The sequence below is a fragment of the Aythya ferina genome, assembly GCF_964211825.1.
Source record: "Aythya ferina genome assembly, chromosome: 1".
In the NCBI taxonomy this organism is placed as follows: domain Eukaryota; kingdom Metazoa; phylum Chordata; class Aves; order Anseriformes; family Anatidae; genus Aythya; species Aythya ferina.
In genome coordinates this window covers 99,994,978-100,014,353 of record NC_140296.1, presented here as the reverse complement: position 1 = coordinate 100,014,353, position 19,376 = coordinate 99,994,978, and the positions used below count along the sequence as shown (strand labels likewise).

Here is a 19,376-nt window from a genome sequence, read left to right as displayed (position 1 = left end):
AAAACCTCAAATTAATATATAACAGAATTCCTCTTGATTTTTTTAACCAATTCTGAGTGGAGATTTTTTTTCTTTCTAGAAATAGAAAATTCTAGACATTAAAATGTCTCTTTCTATGGCATACATGCAAAAAAGAGAAAATTTGTTGAAAAAATGTCACCTGATTATGCATCACAGAATGGCAGAACCGTTTAAGTTAATTACTTAAGAATTTAATCAATTAAGGAGTGGAAGTGAGCAACCAAAGAATAAGCAAAATGAAGACAAAAACTATCCTCAGAACGTAAGCACTATTCTTATAAAGCATGGATTTATCTTCAATTAAAGCTAAATTTGCTTCTTAGCCTGAACAATTTTTTATGATAAGGTAAATGAACACTACTGCCATCACCCCGGAGAAATAATGATGAAGAAATACAGGTTTAGGTCTGTCTGAGAAAGTAAGAAAATATGAAAAAGGTTGTAAAGGATTGAATTTTCTTGATTGCTGTTAAATCCACTGCTAATTATTATGTTATTTTGGAAATTTTTGTCAGGGTGCTCATAGGAGTAACAATGTGGTATTTTATATTTCAAAATGTTTACAACGTATACATATCAACAGACATGTTTTGCATAACAAAACAAAGAAAGCAAAACAATGTAAATTAATAGTAGGGAAATCACTAAAAATATTTTTAAATATTTCATAGAATCACAGAATCATAGAACCACAGAATGGTTTGGGTTGAACCTTAAAAATCATCTAATTCCAAGCCTCCTGCTATGGGAAGGGACACTTTCCACTACATTAGGTTGCCCAAAGTCCCATCCAGCCTGGCCTTGAACACTTCCAGGGATGGGGCATCCACAGCTTCTCTGGGCAACATGTTCCAGTGCCTACACACCTTCTGAGTAAATAATTTCTTCCTTGTATATATATCTGCCTTCTTTTACTTTAGAACTATTACTCGTTCTCCTATCCCTACACTCCCTGACAGTCCTTCTCCAGCTTTCCTGGCCCGCCTTTAGGTACTGGAAGTCTGCTACAAAGTCTCCCTAGAGCCTTCTCTTCCCCAGACTGAACATCCCCAATTCTCTTAGCCAGTACAGGAGAGGTACTCCAGCCCTTTGATCAAATCTGTGGCCCTCCTCTGGGCTCAGTCCAACAGTTCCATGTCCTTCTTAAGTTGAGGGCACCAGAGCTGAATGCAGCACTGCAGGTGGGGAGCGGGGTAGCTATATTCCAAATAGTAGGTGAAAGGTATCATAGATCAGCTAATGTAAAGTAGAAACCCTGACTACACTAGTAGAAGTGAAACAGATGTCTACAAATGTCTCGCACAGTATTTTCATACAGCCACAGTGATTACTACTGTTGCAAATGTAGGTTACTCAGTCTTGTTCAAAAGACTAAAGCCAAATAAATTAGTACCAAAAATCTTAGGGCAATTTCTAGGCATTAATACAGATGATATCTCTTTGGTAATAATGGATTACAGAAATTTCTCTGGAAATACAGAGAAAAAGACCCATAGGAGGTCCTCTATTCTTATAACAGAATGAAAGAGATTACCAAATCATGATCAGTACGAAATCTTCTGTGAACAGGGCTTCCTTTACTCATCTAAGATGTGTTATACAGAACAGATAAAAGGCAGTAAAGAAGATGAAAAACTGGGGAGAGTAGGGTGGGAGCATATAGGTTTCGGTATGTATGTTAATGCTCCAGAAAAACTGTAAAAATAAGAATTTGATATGAGGACAAAATAGCTTTTTAAATACTAATATTGGAAACAAACTAACAATTTTTTTTTTTTAACAAAAATATCTAAGTCAAGGAAATAAACATATGCAGGTGTTAGATGGCACACTGATGGGCATGTCCATTCAAGAAGTGCAGAGTACTAAGAAATTTAAATGCTGAATTCTGTAATATTACTGTTATCATTATTGCTTTATGGTTACATTACTGGTATTATGAGTTTCAACCCTACCAGAGCCCTGTTGTAATACAAATAATAGTCATTGACTCAAGAAGCTTAAATTGTAAATTATCATTAGAGATAACAGGTAGGTGAGACAAACAAGCTAATGGAGTGGAGAAGAATTATGTAATTTAATAGGTCATTTTAACACAAACTGTCTGCTTGTGTACTATTTAACTATAATAATTAGCCATCTGCCTTGCCATTTTCATCCTGCAGTTTTTTGAATACATTTAAGGGGAAGAAAAGTATAATAACTTGTTGGCTATATATATGTCTGGGAGTTTAACCTGTATGAGAGACAAAGTTAAAAACAAAATTCTTTGTAGGAGAAAATACAGCAACTCTTCTCCACATTTTCAGAGTGAGAGGTGAACTTTGTAAAGGAAATATTAGACTAAAATCACATTGAGCTTCAGAGATTACAAATGAGGTAAGAGGCTTATTTTCTCATACAATGCCTTATAGTCAAACAAACAGTACACAGATTATTCTAATCTAATTGGAATATATCCAATAGTAAAGCACATGGGAAAAAAAAATTCTAAATATGTGCACTCAGTGATGTGCTCTAAAATAGCTATAACCACTCAGGAAAGAGACCTGGGAGACACCACTGACAGTTCTGTGGAAATGTCAGTTCAATACTTGGGAGAGCCAGAGAGGTAAAGAGAATGTAAGACAAGGCATGGAGATCAAAGCAGAAGCAGGACTGTGCTGCTAAGCAGCCTGCTTCCCCCACAATGTGAATACTGCATGCCAGCCCTGTCTTGCCATTTCACAGATAATGGATTATGAATAGAAAGGTACAAAAATGCATGGATCAGAGATTCATAATGGTTTCCACAGTAGGAAAAATTAGTTAAAAACTGGGAATTTTCAGCTTAGGAAAGATATGAACTAGTGACATATAAAACTGTGCTTGATGTAAAGAACATTTTGAACTATTCTTCACTTAAAAATGAGAATTATGAGCCAAATAAATGAACCGGTATCAGACCTGAACTTCAGAAATACCTTTTCATGCAAGGAAGAAATTATTTAAGGAATTTAGGAGTTTAGGATGTTGTGGAAGCAAAAAGTATATATATATTCAAAAAATGATTAAACAAACTCATGGTATTTATTAATTAATTTTAACCTTCTGAGGAGTCCCCAAATCAGTAGCTGTTGGAAGATGGAAAAATGCTTACAGGAAAAGTTCTTAGTCTGGTGTTACTCCCTTTCACTGTTCCTTGCATTAAAAAAATAACCTTGCCATAGGCAAAACTAAGTAAATTTCAGCCATACTTAAAATTATTTGAATTACATGCAAAATTATTATCATCTGAAACTTCCCCAAACTCATATCAAAACTAGCAAGTCTATTACTTTTTTTTTTTTTTTTTTTTTTTTTTTTTTTTTTTTTTTTTTATGGGGGGGGAGGGTCAGGGGACAAATACAAATGAATAAAATGCTTTTTCACAAAAATCTTCACTCTGCTATATATCTTTAGGCTAGAATGAAACTTAAAATTGTGTTTATTTTTATTCATTTGAAAAGCAACTTAAAAGAACCCTTAATCACCACAAAACATCAAGTATCCCAGGCAGACCATCTAGATTTTATGGAGGACTGGAGACAGTATAGTCTAGAAAAGCTATAAAGTTTCCCAAATAGGACACTGTAAAGCATACAGGCACAGCTAATCTGTTCACTTCACACCATGACTTCAACCTCAGGCTCCACATCAAAATAACAACATTACCCAGTCCATCAGCTTCTAGTGAAAGACATCAGATTAGCATCTCCTGTTGGAACTGTTTCAGTCTGTATAAATTACTAATAAATTACTACTTGTTTTAGCTGGGATGTAAAATTTAATTTTCCATGGTCCTAACTACATGTTTTAGCTGTTCAAATATGTGGTCCTTCTATCTACTAAAACCTACAGTTAATTATTTATACAGTATAGAAGTACTCTAACAATACAGTGATACTATATGCAAAAAAACAAAAACACAAACAAACAAAAAACAACAGGGTGTATTACTTCATTTGTAGGCTTCTCCTAAATGAGCTGTGGCCTTGATCCTGCAGAATGGTTCTGAGGGAGAGTTTCTATATTCTCACAAATGCTATAAGAATGCATGCTCACATAAGCTATAGCTACACAAAAGTTCAAAGAAAACATCAGCATTCTCTGTAAAGGACAGAATCATGAACAGACTGGGTGGTAGGGCATAGAAAGAGAAGTACGTTTTCATATTATTACTTTTTTTGCCTCTAAAACTGTCGTTTCTTTAGATCAGATTTTTTTTATCATGTACTTAAAAAAATCAAAAATATAAAACCAAATATTAAATCAGGAACATATCTGCATGGCATTCTTCATAGAAAAAAAAAAAAAAAGAAAAAAAAGCACTGCTTAGAAGTCCAAATAACTTTTTTTTTTCCTCCCTTTCAATAGTTTTCCCTTTTTCTACCCTTGGTTTTCTTGCAAGCAGCCAACTTTTAAAGGCAAAAGTGGATTGAATTAACAATTTAACACTCCATTGTATTCTATCTAAATTGTGCAATAGCAAAGGCTGTAGATAGCCTTTTCAAAATTAGATCCAGGTATAAAGGTTAAAGTAGCCAACAGCAAGGAAAAAGCTGTAAAATAATACAGAAAGTTGTTTGCTGCATCAGTAGACACCTTGCAGGAATACTGCACTGAAAACTGGGAATTCTAATTTCAGTTCCCAACTGTTTACATTTAAAAAGGAAGGGTGGTATATTTTATGCAGTACTTACCAAAAACTTGAAGGAATGTCTGTCTTTTATCATTTCCTGCTTTGTTTTTAGCATTACAGATATAAGGACCTGCATCAATATTTTTTATATCTCTTATTGTTAGTTCTGTATTGCTTCCTCTCAACATATATTTTTCAGTTTCTTCAATAAGTTTGCCATTCCTATAAATCAAACAAACAAACAAAAAGATGTATAAAATAACTAGTAGGTTCCAAAGTCTGAAGCAATGTGCTATGGTGCTATGGGAGCATCAAACAGGTTAAAATAATATTTGAGAAAGTGCTATTATGCTATCTTCAGAAATGCATTAAGTCATGCAGCATACATTGGTAGTACATATAGAAGGGGGCTAATTTCAGAACTATGAAAATTGTTCTGCTGGGTTACAACATTGGTGTTTTTTTGTTGTTGTTTTGTTGTTGTTGTTGTTTTGCTTTTATAAGAATGTGAGCATCCTAGACATAAGCAATGCATTCTGGACTGCATTTTGATGTTCACAATTTTATTGTCAGGTTCTAAAATATATGTGTATTAAATATACTATATCTTTATACTTAAATTTTCATGATCAACTTAATGGTAGAAAAAATGCTTGTGAATAGAATCATAATATATGGCTTGCACTCAAGGAAGGATAGAAAGAAATCAGTTTAAAAATACATACTTTTTATGAGAAACTTTTTGGAATATACTATTGCAGTTCATACTTGTAACAATGTACAAGTATACATTGTAACAACATAGAGCCTATTGGCCTATAAAGAACTCTTCCAAGTTATTTCCTTTCAGATGTTGTTGGCTACCCACAATTTAGTAAGCAGATGTATGTCCAGACATTGTAATGAATTCTGAACAGATGGTATAGAAATAATAAAACCTGTGAATAATTCTGAGGGCTGATCAAGGCTTGACCAGTCCATCTGAGTACCTTGGCATACACATAGTTATCATAACAGCTGCTTCTAAAAGGAAGCAATCCTACTTTTTTTTTTGGTTTCTTCTCATGCTGCCTTGTTTGCTTTAGTCTTCTTTTGACCTTTCTTTCTGTTGAATCATTAAGAGCCTGTTCACAAAAGCACCTACATAAAGTCTGCCTGATTTTCATAAGCATCGATAAACCTGCTGGCAATGCCAAGTTCTTGAAAAAGTGTTTGTCAAATGAAACCAATGTATATGTCTAGTTTTTGAACAGTTTTATTTCAAGATTTGAGCAATAATGATGTTCACTTTCTTTCTACTCACAGAATGCCAATAGCTATATGTATTTCATATTTTCTGAAATATTACCCTCCCTAAAGTGAAAACACTACTGCCTTCCTCCCACCCCTCCTTTGGAAATATTAATCTCTGTTAATAGGATTCCCTAACATTTATTCAGCTTGCATTTTAGTAACATTTTTGTAAGTAACTCTGTTCCACTTATCAGTCCATTTCAATACATTATGGTGATTCTTATTCATCTTCTTTTCAAAGTAAATCACAGAAAATGCTTAGCAGAACAAAAAAGGTCTAATTTTCCACCTAGGTGTTTTCAAAAAAAATGCAGTGATTTCTGTAGGAGACAAAAGTCTATATTCAAGGTCAAACATAGTTTCCTAGTGCCTTTTCTCTTAAAAACCACCTGTATCTGTGACCATCTCTAAACAGAAATGAGATTATGAGGATTACCCGGGACCATCTGAACAGGAAAGATTCAGATTGATGCTGATATAGGCAAACAAGAAAACATGAATAGTACATTGAAAGAGGATTATTTATTTTGTCAGATAGTTCTAAGCCCTGTCAGTAAAGATAAGGGGGTCAGATCCACCTAAACTCTACTACTGCAAATTACCTCCACAAATGTAAATAATTATTGTGTTTTAAGTAGGACTGTTCACGTGAGTAAAGATCATCAGTTCAGGACTTGTAAATTTGGATCTTTATATTTCAGTTCTGGCTAATTTAATTGCTTTGGTGTATCGTTTCTCTGAAGGTTATGCTATACAGTAATGTAATATCAGTTAAGTGGTAAAAGATTTAGATTCTATTAGTTCATGAAATATTAACAAAGTACATTTCCTTATTAAATAGAGTGAAACTTAAATTTTGATGAGCTTTCTTCTCTACTAGGTATCTCAAATTCAGTGCCTAGTATGTGAACTAAGGCATTTTTGAGGATCACTGACACATTAGCTCAGATACCTCCACTCTAAACTTACAGAATCTTAAAATTTGTCAATATGTGGAAACAGAAAGGGTAAGACAAATAGTTAAGCTCTACCACATTAGGTATTGTTTTAAGAGATTTCAAAGTTTGAAACTACAGTTCTGACCAGCATCCTGCTTACAGTCAGTGCAGAGGAATATATAAGCCATGTCAATTGTACTGGCATTTGATTTTCAAGCCACTTTTCATGTTTGAGCTGAATTTGAATTTGAGCTGAATTTGACCTTCTGTTAAATCAGTTCATTGGAAACCAGACAGAAAGCAAGAGGAAAAAGAATAATAAGATTTTCTTTTTGAATTGACTAAAATACCAGTGAACTGTAAGGATGTCACACAATGACATCCAAATTATGCATGCCTTGTTAAAGAAACTTCACTAGAGCCAATGAGAGATTTCTATATGTCAGGGCATATTTTAAAAAGTAATAAAGACACAAGAGCATTCAATTGTGTGTAATGTTGAATGCTCTTATGTAATGTTGTTGGTCCTTAATCTTGATGAACCATCTGAACAGGTATGGAGGTATTTTCTACATAGTATAATGAAAATCCACCAATAGAACGGAGTAGAACTTATCCCACCCTTTTTATCAATGGAACTTTTCCTCAGCTCTCCAGAATACTCTTTGAAGGGTTTTAAAAGGGAAAAAATATGTATTTGCTATTCACTGTATTTAGTCCATTTTGAAGTTAGTTCCTAACAACAGGAACATCCATGTGTCTATTTCATCTAGTTCTCTACTAATATAATAAATATAATAAATATAATATGACACGATATATGATACAATATCTAATCTAATCTAATCTAATCTAATAATATGATATATGTTTGCATCTCTCTGTACTTTTGTCCTTAGTGTAGCTATGTATTCATATAACAGATTTGCATTAAGTCACATCTTGCAACCGCATGCCCATTTTACAAATGGATTACCTGAGACATGTTAAATGTCTGAAGTTGGAAAAAAAAAAAACACAGCACAGTTGGGAATAAAGCAGAATATTATTCCCATAACTTGCTGTACCCAAAAGTTATAAGTCTTCCCAACTTCCCAAGTCAAAATCAAGACTTAATTCCATTTGCTTATTAGAAAAACCACCAACACGCTTTCATAAAGCTGATATTAATATCAGCTTACATCCAACATCTAAAGTACACTAAACAGCATGAAATTGGGAATATAATACCTTGGCCGTTAATTCTGAGAAACAGATTCACATGGGTTCTCAATGGATGAAATGCATACTAGTTATTATTCGATAAATTAGTTAAAACAGTTAAAATAGCAGTGTTTTCTAGATTTTTATTAAGAAAGAAAAAAAAAATATATTATCTTGATCTAGTTTCCCTTTGCTCAGTCTAATTTCCAAAGAAAAAGAATCTGAAATAATCTAGAAAACTAGGGTCTTTATCTGGAAAGATCTGCGAGGTAGGTCCAAGGACAAGGAGAAAATCCCAACAGATCCTGCCAAGAATTTACAACCTAATCAGAGAAAATATAAATAAGAGTAATAATAATAATAGTAATAAGAGTAGTAATAATAATAAACAGGGAAAGGAAGCACATAAGCCATTGCTGCTCATGTTGGCTTCTGAAATAAGTACGGAACAAAAGTTCCTCATTAAAGATCCAGTATACAGTTGATGATACACTAGTTGATGAAGTTTTTGTAAAATCTGTATGAAAGATGATTAATGAATGGTGTAAAACGGTTGCCTCAGTGACAGGCAAGACAAAGGAAAATTAAAAAGGTAGTCTCTGATCAGCAGAGACAAGTGTCTCTCCAAGACACAGAGTTAGCCTGTATACGTAATGTAATATTTATAAAGTATTGAAAAAACACATCTGTAAACAGAGATATCCATGAACTGTGTAAATTTATATATATTTTTTATAACGATATAAAATGTCAATGTTGGCTTGTCTTACAAGGCCACGTTAAGGAATTAACTGTGCTCTATTTTTTTACATCTATCATTGAAGTTGTAAAAAAAAAAAAAAAAAAAGTAAAGCATTGTAAATTGTAAAAAAAGAGAACAACTTAGTTCTGCATTTGTCTTATGACGTGTTAGGATAAAGGTGTCTGTCACAGGAAGATAATATTTAAAATTAATAACATTGTTCAAAGATTCCAAAGGAAATTAATAAGTGATGTCCATTTTGAAAATGCAGTGACATTTTAATTTCACCTGAAATCATATGTGAATGCAAATTATTTGGGTCCAAAATAGAAATGTGCACTGATGTGAGGAGTTTGAGATATTTTATATAAATATATTTATAAAAATATTTTTGTTAAAATTAAAAGAATAAAAAGTGTGTGGATATTTATGTTTTTACAACTGTTATATGGTAAACATTCCCAATGTTCATTTCATTGACATAATCAAAAACACATGAACTTTAAACTTATTTTTAAAAGCAGTTCCATATTTCACAGAATCACAGAATCACAGAATTTCTAGGTTGGAAGAGACCTCAAGATCATTGAGTCCAATTTCAAAACATATTAGATTTTAAAAACTGCAATAGAATTTCTGTGAGTTCATTCACTTATTAATGTTGATTCTAGCTTTAGAAGTTAACAGTAGAAATGGACAATATATACTTTTAAAATTCAGTAAAGTAATTAAGGTTGCCCAGCTTACTTAATGGAGTGTGACAAAAAATCATAACACCATAAAACAATGTGCTCTCATGTGCAGATCTCTACTGAACTTACCTATACCAACTTATTTCTGGTGGAGGCGATCCAGTGGCTCTGCAGAACAAAGTTATTGCCTCTCCTCGATCCGCAGTGGCATTAAAGGATTTCTGTGGCAGAGTAATTGCAGGGGGAACTGAAAAATAAAACATTATGTCCAAGTAATGGAAAATAGAAGATTCTGTATGATTCTGGAGACATTTAAAGCATAGGCTCCTTTGCTAATTTTGGAATGCATAGTTACACTTATGGATCAAGTTACAATATGGATCAGTTCTCGGTATTTCTCTGTTTTTCTTAAACACATTTTATTATTTTTTTTTTAATCAGGACATTTATAACTTTTTTTTTTTTTTGTACAACAATAAACTCAAAAGTCTTGTTCAATAGTTGTTCAATTTTCTTACAGACCATTTTAAAGTGACTGAAGTCATACTTAGTATGCATAAGATACAGTAGAGTTATGACTGGTGTAATTTAAGTATCTCAAATGAAAATCTCCCTTGTTTCTTTCTTTCATTCAACTCTATAGCGGACATACAGTTGACGTACTGATGTCAGACAGTGCTTTTAAAACTGGTGTCAATATATAGCAGTATAGATTAAGCATATTTAGTTCTTTCTAATTAACACCTGCAAAGTTCTTGGGCAGGGGTATCAACAGCTTAAAAAAGTGACATGATAAAACCCAATAGATACCATCTGTTTTCAGAAATTACAACCTGTCTTGGTAATTGTGTCCTGAGAACCACATACTTTGTCTGTTATTGATAGGATAGTCATTAATAAAATTAAAACTGTTTGGAGAGAACCTCTGCCCAAGAGAAAAATAGCAATAATATTTAAAGCAGATCGACTCACAGGTCTGTTTATTATTAATATATTTAATATCTCTGTTTATATGATAATTTTAAGACAGTTGTCCCTAATCTGTTTCCATTAACTGTCAAGAAAAACAAGCAAAAAAAAAACCAAAAAAACAAAAAAAAACCCCTCAGATTGAAGGAAAATATATGGAAAAGAAAGAATGTCAGGGGAAGTAAGAGGAAGAAGATTCACAAAATTCAGCTCTCAATAACTATATAATATAAAATATAATATAAATATATATATTATATTTATATATTTATATAAATATTTATTATATTATATATAATATATAATTAATATATAATATATAATATATAATTAATATATAATATAGCTAGCAAAAACACCTTATCATCAGAGTAGCTCAGAGCTATCCCTTTTTCGACTTAACTTTCAGTAAAGAACAGAAGGCAACCCCAATGAATTGCTTATGGCATACCATTTAACTTTCACAAGTTTTTTCTCACAAACTGTTGAGAATTAACTTCTGTTGTGTTAAACAGTACAAAATATTTAGCTTTAGTATTCTCAGAAGCCCTTTCAGTTTCTGAACATCTGATACACAGAATTATTAAAAGCAGTGTACCAGATTCGTCAACAATAAGTAAATGTTATGTACTTCTGACTTTTCCATGGGGTGCTGAAATTTAAGTGTTTCACAGATCAATTATTTTCTATCTGAATTTGCATGGGCCACTACTCAGCATATAAAAACCCTTCTGTTGTGTGACTTAGTCATCTTACATTTTTAAGTATCACTTAGACAACATTTCATACATTTTAGCTGGTTTGCAGTGCATTCTAATGTCTAGACCTGAAAATAGAGTTAGTGACGTGAATCAATTCTTTGTCACCAGTAGCAGGTTCTTCACTACTCACAACTAAGAACTACAGGACTATGACTCAATTCATCCCATTATTTAAGTGTTTCAGTCTTCTCAGAGACACTATGATGACAATTACATGAAATATTTTTCTTATAGGTCCTTCTGGGAAGTGAGATCTGTTTATCTTGTTTCTGTATTTTTATGTACATAGGATCGAATTAAAAATATGAACCTAAAAGAAGGAAAGACAAATGGGTATGGATACAATAAGAAACATACTGGAAAGTGTCACGCATATCTAACTTATAGCAAAATGTTTAAATCCAGTCACATTTAAGTTCAATTCGTTTATATTTTTTTCCTTTTTTTTTTTTTTTTTCTTTTTCACCAAAGAGTACTATAATTTTTGTTTCTTTCTGATTAATATAAAAGCCATTATTTCTATTAATCTAAAAGGCATTTCGGGCCAGGTTTACTACATTCAGTTTTACCTAGGAAAAGCTATTTATTCCTATAAATTAAGCAGAAAAATAGCTCTTAATTGGTACCACTCTAACTAAGCAACAATATTAGAACCTCTCAGCTGGAAACCTCTTCTTCTCACAGCACTATGGACTGAAGTCTAGATGTAAGTGAAAGTTGGCATTCTTGTCTTGAGCAGTTACAAATGTAAGCAAAAACAGATTTGTGGATATAATCCACCAATAAAAAATGTGAAGTGGGATTGGAGTTTGAAAACCAATGTTTTAGGTTTAACACAAGGAAATCTCAGCTCAATGGCATATATCGCAAAGAAAGGTGTTCAAAATGTAGCTATATACATAAATATCAACAGCAGAAAATCTCATGCAGAATTTTAAATACTATTTTAAATACTGTTGGAACTGTTGGAATATACTCAGCAGTCAAGGCAACGCAGCACCCAATGCACAGAGATGAAAGCAAGTTACTGAGGGGACTTCACAATGCACTGGGCCCATACTGTGATATTCTATCACAACACAATGGACAATCACCCATTTGCTTGTCACTTTTTGCATACTTCCTACCTAAAGAGTTTTGATTCCAATGCTGCTGCTTGACAACACAGATTAAATGATATGTGTGCCAGAAGCTGCTTCTTCTCATGAAATTAACTGATAATTTAGTTTACATAATGACTTCTGTAAACTGAGGTTTGCAGAGGCTTGAGGTTGTCAAGGACAAAGCATTTAGAACTCAGAAGCTAATGGAATTAGTTTCACTAAAACGCTGATATTAAACAGAACACGTAGATAAATAAATGCCCTTTATGAACTGTGTTCATATCTACTTTTCAACAAGCCAACCGTGAATTTAAGAGAGTGGTTGAACTAAATACTCTGTTTTGTCTTCATCCTTTCATATTCCTTAGTAGATATTTATAATAAACTAATAAAAAGTTTAATGCCACTTATAAATCATATTTTAGTCTTCATAAAAAAATGTTAAAAATCTAGAAGTAATACTGCTTATCTAAATAAAATGTATTCATGATTTTTGGGATGGTTCAAATAAAAGAAATTAATAAAATATGCCCAATGCAGTAAAGCTGAATTTCTATGGAAAATCAGTGTTTCTTAACAAGAAATAATAAAACACTGAAAAATATAGTGAACTGAATTACTACGCAACATAATTTGAAACTCGAGTCTTGTAGTGATTGCCAGTGTTCTTTGAATGATTAAAAATAGTAATAGGGCTTTTGCATGTTTATATACTCTGACATTATGAAATGCAATGAATTCTACTTATACAGTAGAATAGGTTTTTTTAATAGTAAGCAATTACTTTTATAGGAAAACAATACTAAACAGACATGAGAACTATATTAGCAAATTAATATTAATTAGGTTTTTTAGAAGCTGATATGTTCTAAAATTGAGGCTATGATAATCAAGAAAGGCAAGATGATCTTTAATGTCCCTTCCAACCCAAGACATCGTGTGATTCTATGATTCTACTTCTTACCATTCACAATAACAATTATGTCCCGGAAGTCAATTTCTCCTCTGGCTTCCACTCTTCCTTCACATCGGTATACTCCTTCATCACTTTTGTTGATGTTAAGAATTTGGAGATTATTGTTTGCTAATACTGCAAATCGATCTAGAAAGGCATGTAAAAGATAAAGTGTTATTAGCAAATCTAGACAACTATAGGAACACTAATTTAAACGGGAAAACGAGAAATTTTAAATTCTCTAAACACACAGAATGCTCATGACAAAGCATTTGTCAATTTAAAAGTAAAACGTAAGCTGAGAAAGTAGCTTTTTATCCACCCCAAAATATACTGCCATTTCTTAAAAATCAATCAGGATTTTCAATCCATAACCTCTTACTTACATCTGATGACCCTTCAAAGAAAGTTAAATTTATAAATTATTAAAAAAATAATAGTGTAATATTCATGAACACCTATATAAAACAAGATTAAAGAAATAGAAAAAAAAAAAAAGATAAATTCAATAAGTAAGAAAATGTATCTTTCCTCTGTATCTCGATTAACCAATGTTCTTATGCCTATTTTATGGCACTATGGATTTCTCAACTTGCTTGCTCTCCTTCCCCCTTGTTCCTTTGTCATCTCCTATAACTCAGTCCAAGGTCCATCTTGCTATAGTCTAAGACTTCCTAGACAAACGTCTAACACTTCATTCTTCAAGGCAAGAAACCATTTCACCTTCTGCAAAGTCCAGTATAAACTGCAATTCAACATATTTCTTGAGTAGCTTAACTCCATTGTAAAACCAGATTCAGAACAAGCATTTATACGTTTTCCTGCATACAAATCAGCAAAATTATAATCTGCAAGAGTAAACTGTTCTAACTTTCCTTTCAGTCTGAACTAGTGTACTAAGTTTATGTGGCGAGGTGTTGGCAGCTGGGGGTTTCAGGGCGCCTCTGAGGTGGTGCCGGGGCTGCCCCATGCCAGACACAGCCAGCTCCAATGGCCCCACTACAGGGCACCACGATGGTGGTGCCGCAGAAGTCTGGGTAAGGAAGGGGAAAATGCTGCACGGCAGTGAAGAGCGAGGGAATAAACAAAAAGATATTTGAAAATTAGCCCTGCAGACACCAATGTGAGAGAAGAAGCATGAAGTGGAGCTGCTCCAGTTGCTGGAGCAAATATTAAGGGGCATGGCAAGTGGGATTCCGTATGTTCTTTTCATGTCTCATAACAAGAGATGGAAGAATTGGCTCCTGACAGGTAGGGTGAACCTGGGCTCTGGTTTGTAAATTTTACTGTGTTCCTAGGGTATGTGCCCACAATATCTAAGAAAAAGTTTAGGCACAACTTTTCATTCTAAGACTGAGACACAACTAAAGATCTCTTGAAGAAAAAATCAAAACTTCTGGTGAAATTTGCATGTCAGTTTACACAAGTATATTTAGCATTTCTACATTGGCTATGTAGAGTAATGGAACCACTTCTACTCTGTAAGTAGAACTCTGTGCAAACTATTGACTTTGAGTGGGAACCTTAAAGCACCCCTTTCGTTCTTCTTCTCAGAGATTGCACTACACTGCAGTAGCAAAACCAAATTGCAAAATCCTACCCCATGTGATTTTGTGGGTCAGTATAGTTCCTTTGAATTCTGTCCCTTATGGTCTTTTAGAATAAGAGAAAATTCCACTGGGGCACTGGAATAGAAGGTTTTGTTTAATGTTTTCTAGTACAGTGATCCTATATGGCTTTTTTTTTTCTGGCCAGGAATAACTTGCAGTACCCTATATTGTAACTAGAAGGATTTTTTTTAAATGTAAATTCTCATAGTTGAGAATGGAGCAGATAAGGTGGGAACATACAGAAACCAATTCAGAATGGTGAGAGACTATTCTCAGTCATCTATAGGCCTCCTACGCAGGAAAAATCTTCAAATTTTCACTACCGATTCTGTGAACTAGCCTTCTGGGAGAAGGCAGTCTTCTGTTCAAATGGAACATAAAAATACAGATAGTAGTAACTGTCTGTATTTGGAAAACCAAAGTAATCAAAAGTCTGTACTGCAAAAATCCTACTAATTGTAACACAATGGAAGAATGGTCAAAATGTAGGAGAAATTTCACAAAATATAGAACATTATTTCATGTCTTCCTATTACGCAAGTTCTAGAATGTTTAAAATAGAGGCTGCTTTCAAGTGTCCCTAAAATAAACCGTGGAATGTACAAGAGAGTTTGAATATTAAATTGTTCAGTAATTTAGGTTACTATGAAATAAAACCCCAAAAGAATAATTATATTTTTTCAATAGGCACCATTTGTAATATAGTAAAAAAAAAAAGTTGACGTTACTTAAATTATGTGAAGAGGCTACAGGTACCAGTCCTTCTCTGGAGATTGTGAAGCTGGAAATAAAATATGCAACTGTCTTTTTAATTCACTAGTCATGGAGAAATTTTCTTAACTGCAAGACATTAGGAATACTCTTTTTCAACCTTCGTTATAAAATAATATAGACATTGCCAAAACTCAAAGTACACGATGTCCTATTTTTACATGATTTAAACCTCTCTTCCTCCCAGGAATGACTGGGATCTCATTTAGGTACTGGTCTAGGTCAAAACATGAGGAAAATTTAAATTAAAATTGGTTTCTGTCATTCTACTTCTTCACATTGAAGCACTGCACAAAAAAAAAAAAAAAAAAAGGTTGAAGAGACAATTTCACATGTGGAATTTAAAAACTCGAAGTTTTCAAAATGTATGGTTTTGAAAAAAGAAATGAAATGTTTTATTTCCTTTGCTATTCGTACAGCAGACGGATTTATTAGAAAAGCAAATAAAATGGTAATAATAACAAAACTTCCAGAGAGATCTTTGGGGCAATTTTACTTTTCTGAGCTGTGTCCATGAAAACTATTTCCTGTTAAATTGCCAAACCTTGCTTTGTTTTCTTATTTTTCAAAATCTTCTAAGTCTCACCTACATTCATTTTTTTAATTATTTAGATCAAAATGTCAACCCTTTTTCTAAGGGTAGAAGTTTATTTTGTCTTAGTCTTTGTACCTAGATGACAGAAGGAATGACAGACATATTAAATGAGAAGAATTTTGATCAAAACTTTCTTTCATAGTGGACAGGAGTGCAACACTGAGTCCAGAAACATAAAACAAGCTAACAAGCTTTTTTATTTTTTTCTTTATTTTCTCCAGCAACTGTCTCACAGTTGTTTATATGTTTTCATAAAAAAACAAATATAACTTTTATTGGATGCCATGCTGGGTTGTCATTCATAATTTAGGTATATTACATTCATTTTCATTTTGAAATTAAAATAGTATTTAATTTTTAAAGGATAAGAATTTTAAGTGCACACACTACAACCTTGAGTTTCAGTACATACGGAGATCAAGACGGAAGAGAAGGTGGATAAAATAGTTCATCAACATTAATTTCATTTCCAGAAAATGCAGATCGTCTTCTTTTCCATAATGACAAAAACAACTTTAATGAGACAGTGTAGAGAAATGCTGTCATTGCTTTTGAGGTGGCAAAGCACATCAATTTATTTGCCTAATTAACTGCCTCTCTACAAACTTATGAACTTGCATGTAGATCCAGTTACACCTAACTTTATCAGTCTAGCTGTTAGGAATCTAGCCTGAACAAATCACATATATCTGCTGTAGTTTGTAACTTAATATGTTAGACACTGGAACAGGCTGCCCAGGGAAGTGGTGGAATCACCATCCCTGGAAGTCTTTAAAAGACGTTTAGATGTAGAGCTTAGTGATATGGTTTAGTGGGGACTGTTAGCGTTAGATCAGAGGTTGGACTCGATGATCTTGAGGTCTCTTCCAACCTAGAAATTCTGTGATTCTGTGATTAAACGTGGCTTACACTTATAGAAGTGAATGCTCACAATAGTGCAACAAGCCTACCCACCTAGAAGACTCAGCTAATGTGCAAGTATACCAAGTGTATGCAGTTTGCTCAGTAAACTGTACACTCTGAGGAAGCGTCATAGCTTTGCTAGCACAGAGAAGTTCACCTGTGTACATGCACGACAGCCCAGGTAGAGTTCCTGCAGAAGAGTTCCAAACAATCTTTTGGACATCTGGGCCTTCATGTTACATCTAGACAAAATTGTTGATTGGAAAAAAATGACATATGAAGGAAATTATTGTGTATGGAGTCTCTATAGATCACAGCAACTGGTTAAATCCTACTGATACTGGACTAATTAAAATCCACCCTCCATCACGATGTGATTAATCTTTTACAACAACTTAATATTAATTAGAACGTATAACTTAAAGAGTTACCAAAATACTAACTGTCAGCAAGAGCTGTGACTTCCTCATTCCGATACAACCAGCTGACAATGGGAGCAGGTGAACTAGTAACACGGCAAACAACTTCTGCATCTTCTCCCTGCCTAAACTCTTGTGGAGAGATTATGTCTCGAAAAGTGAGCTTTTCTGAAAAGGAAGAAAACCAAATACAGTTATCATCTTCCAGTTCACTTAGCATTGAAATTAAATACGATATCAAATGAGATAAAGCTGTCTATTAATCTTCTCATTATGAGTAATACGGGATTATTTCCATAATATAATCTTCTCAGATAAGACTCAAAATTGTCTTGGACACAGAACTTTCACTCTGTCTGTAGGAATGATTTTACAGTCATTTGGCATTATGAAAACTTTGTTTTATTTATATAAATGAGGCATGTTTCATAAATATATTTTTCATTACTGTTGATTTTTCAGAGCCCAGTTTTGAAACTCTAGTTTTGTAGATGTCTATACATTCAAGTTAATAGTACTTTTTACTCTCTTGTGTGTTTTATTCCTCACAATCTTATTATTGAATGAGAAATTCACGTTTTCATTTCACCAAAATATCCATTGAAACCACTTGGAAAAGTCTTATTTAAAGGTGGAACTTAAGCCTCACTGATTGGGAAAGCTATCAGCTGAGCAAAACATAAAAACTTAAAAGCCCACGGGAAATTATACGGAAAAACTTTCTATAATTATCACAAGTATCATAATTATCATTTGTAGATTTTTTGAGGAAGTAACAAGATTTTTTTAGGCCTGATAGAATTATTATTTCTGCTCCAAATAACCAAAAGATGATATTAATTTTATTAATGGATTGAATAAGTTCAATACTCAGTTCAACAATAAGTTCTAATAATTCTATTCAAATTCAGTGAAAGAACTTCAACTTGGCATTAAACCATGTTCTCATACAAGATCTAAGGCAGAAACCAATTGCCAAAAATTTCTGCAAGAATTTCTTGCACATAGAAGAGACAAACTGACAGGTTCTCTATGATCAAACATTGCCAGTTCCATTCAAGAGGATGCTTTGGAGTCAGAGAATGCACCTCCCACCTCTGCCTTTTTGTATTTATATGAGTGCAGGCTCAAATAATCCATATGGTTCCCACAGCAGAGGGAGCATGCTTTTGTTATATTCATGTCCTGTATTCTTTCATAAAGTATTTGTGTAAAATGTTTGAAGTATTTTATCATAATTACATCAGAAGAATTCTGACAAACATAAATGAGTACTATACCAGATCCTAGTAATACAGAATATTCTGCTTTTCCCTTACAATACATCACAAATACAAATAATGAAACTTTCAGGTGTCAGTTCCCATAAACCTTTACATTTCTTGTGTGGGTCTTTGGGCTTGTCTAACCTCAGAATTATTAAAATTACCACATGCAAACACTTCAGAAGATTTCAACTATGCTCAGCAGTCTGCTAATGGAGTGACTGGCAGCTTTAAGCATATAAATGAATTCCACAAAACTTGCAATCCTTTGAACTGTCAGCTTTCAAGCCATCATGTAATTGCTTGTAACTGCTATCATCATTCTAATGGTTGTTTTATCAATAGCTTTTTTTTTTTTTTTAAATCGTATGCCTTTTGTTATCTGAGTTATCTGTACCTTTCAGAAGCAGTGCTTTATGATTCCACTTTGTATTTTCTGTCTCGTTGCAATTCCTTAACGCTCAGTACAACCACAA

General features: G+C 33.3%; 1 protein-coding gene across 2 annotated transcripts in view; it reads right to left on the bottom strand.

Annotated features, from left to right (window-relative positions):
- The window catches only part of NCAM2 (neural cell adhesion molecule 2), a 285,518-nt gene that overhangs the window by 118,680 nt on the left and 147,462 nt on the right, over positions 1-19,376 (bottom strand). For both annotated transcript variants that reach the window (XM_084530898.1, XM_084530899.1), the window contains exons 4-7: positions 17,660-17,803; positions 13,347-13,484; positions 9,679-9,796; positions 4,743-4,903 (exon numbers count right to left, since the gene is read on the bottom strand). In XM_084530898.1, the coding sequence (XP_084387024.1) occupies positions 4,743-4,903; positions 9,679-9,796; positions 13,347-13,484; positions 17,660-17,803 (561 nt within the window). The remainder of the gene's footprint in view (positions 1-4,742; positions 4,904-9,678; positions 9,797-13,346; positions 13,485-17,659; positions 17,804-19,376) is intronic.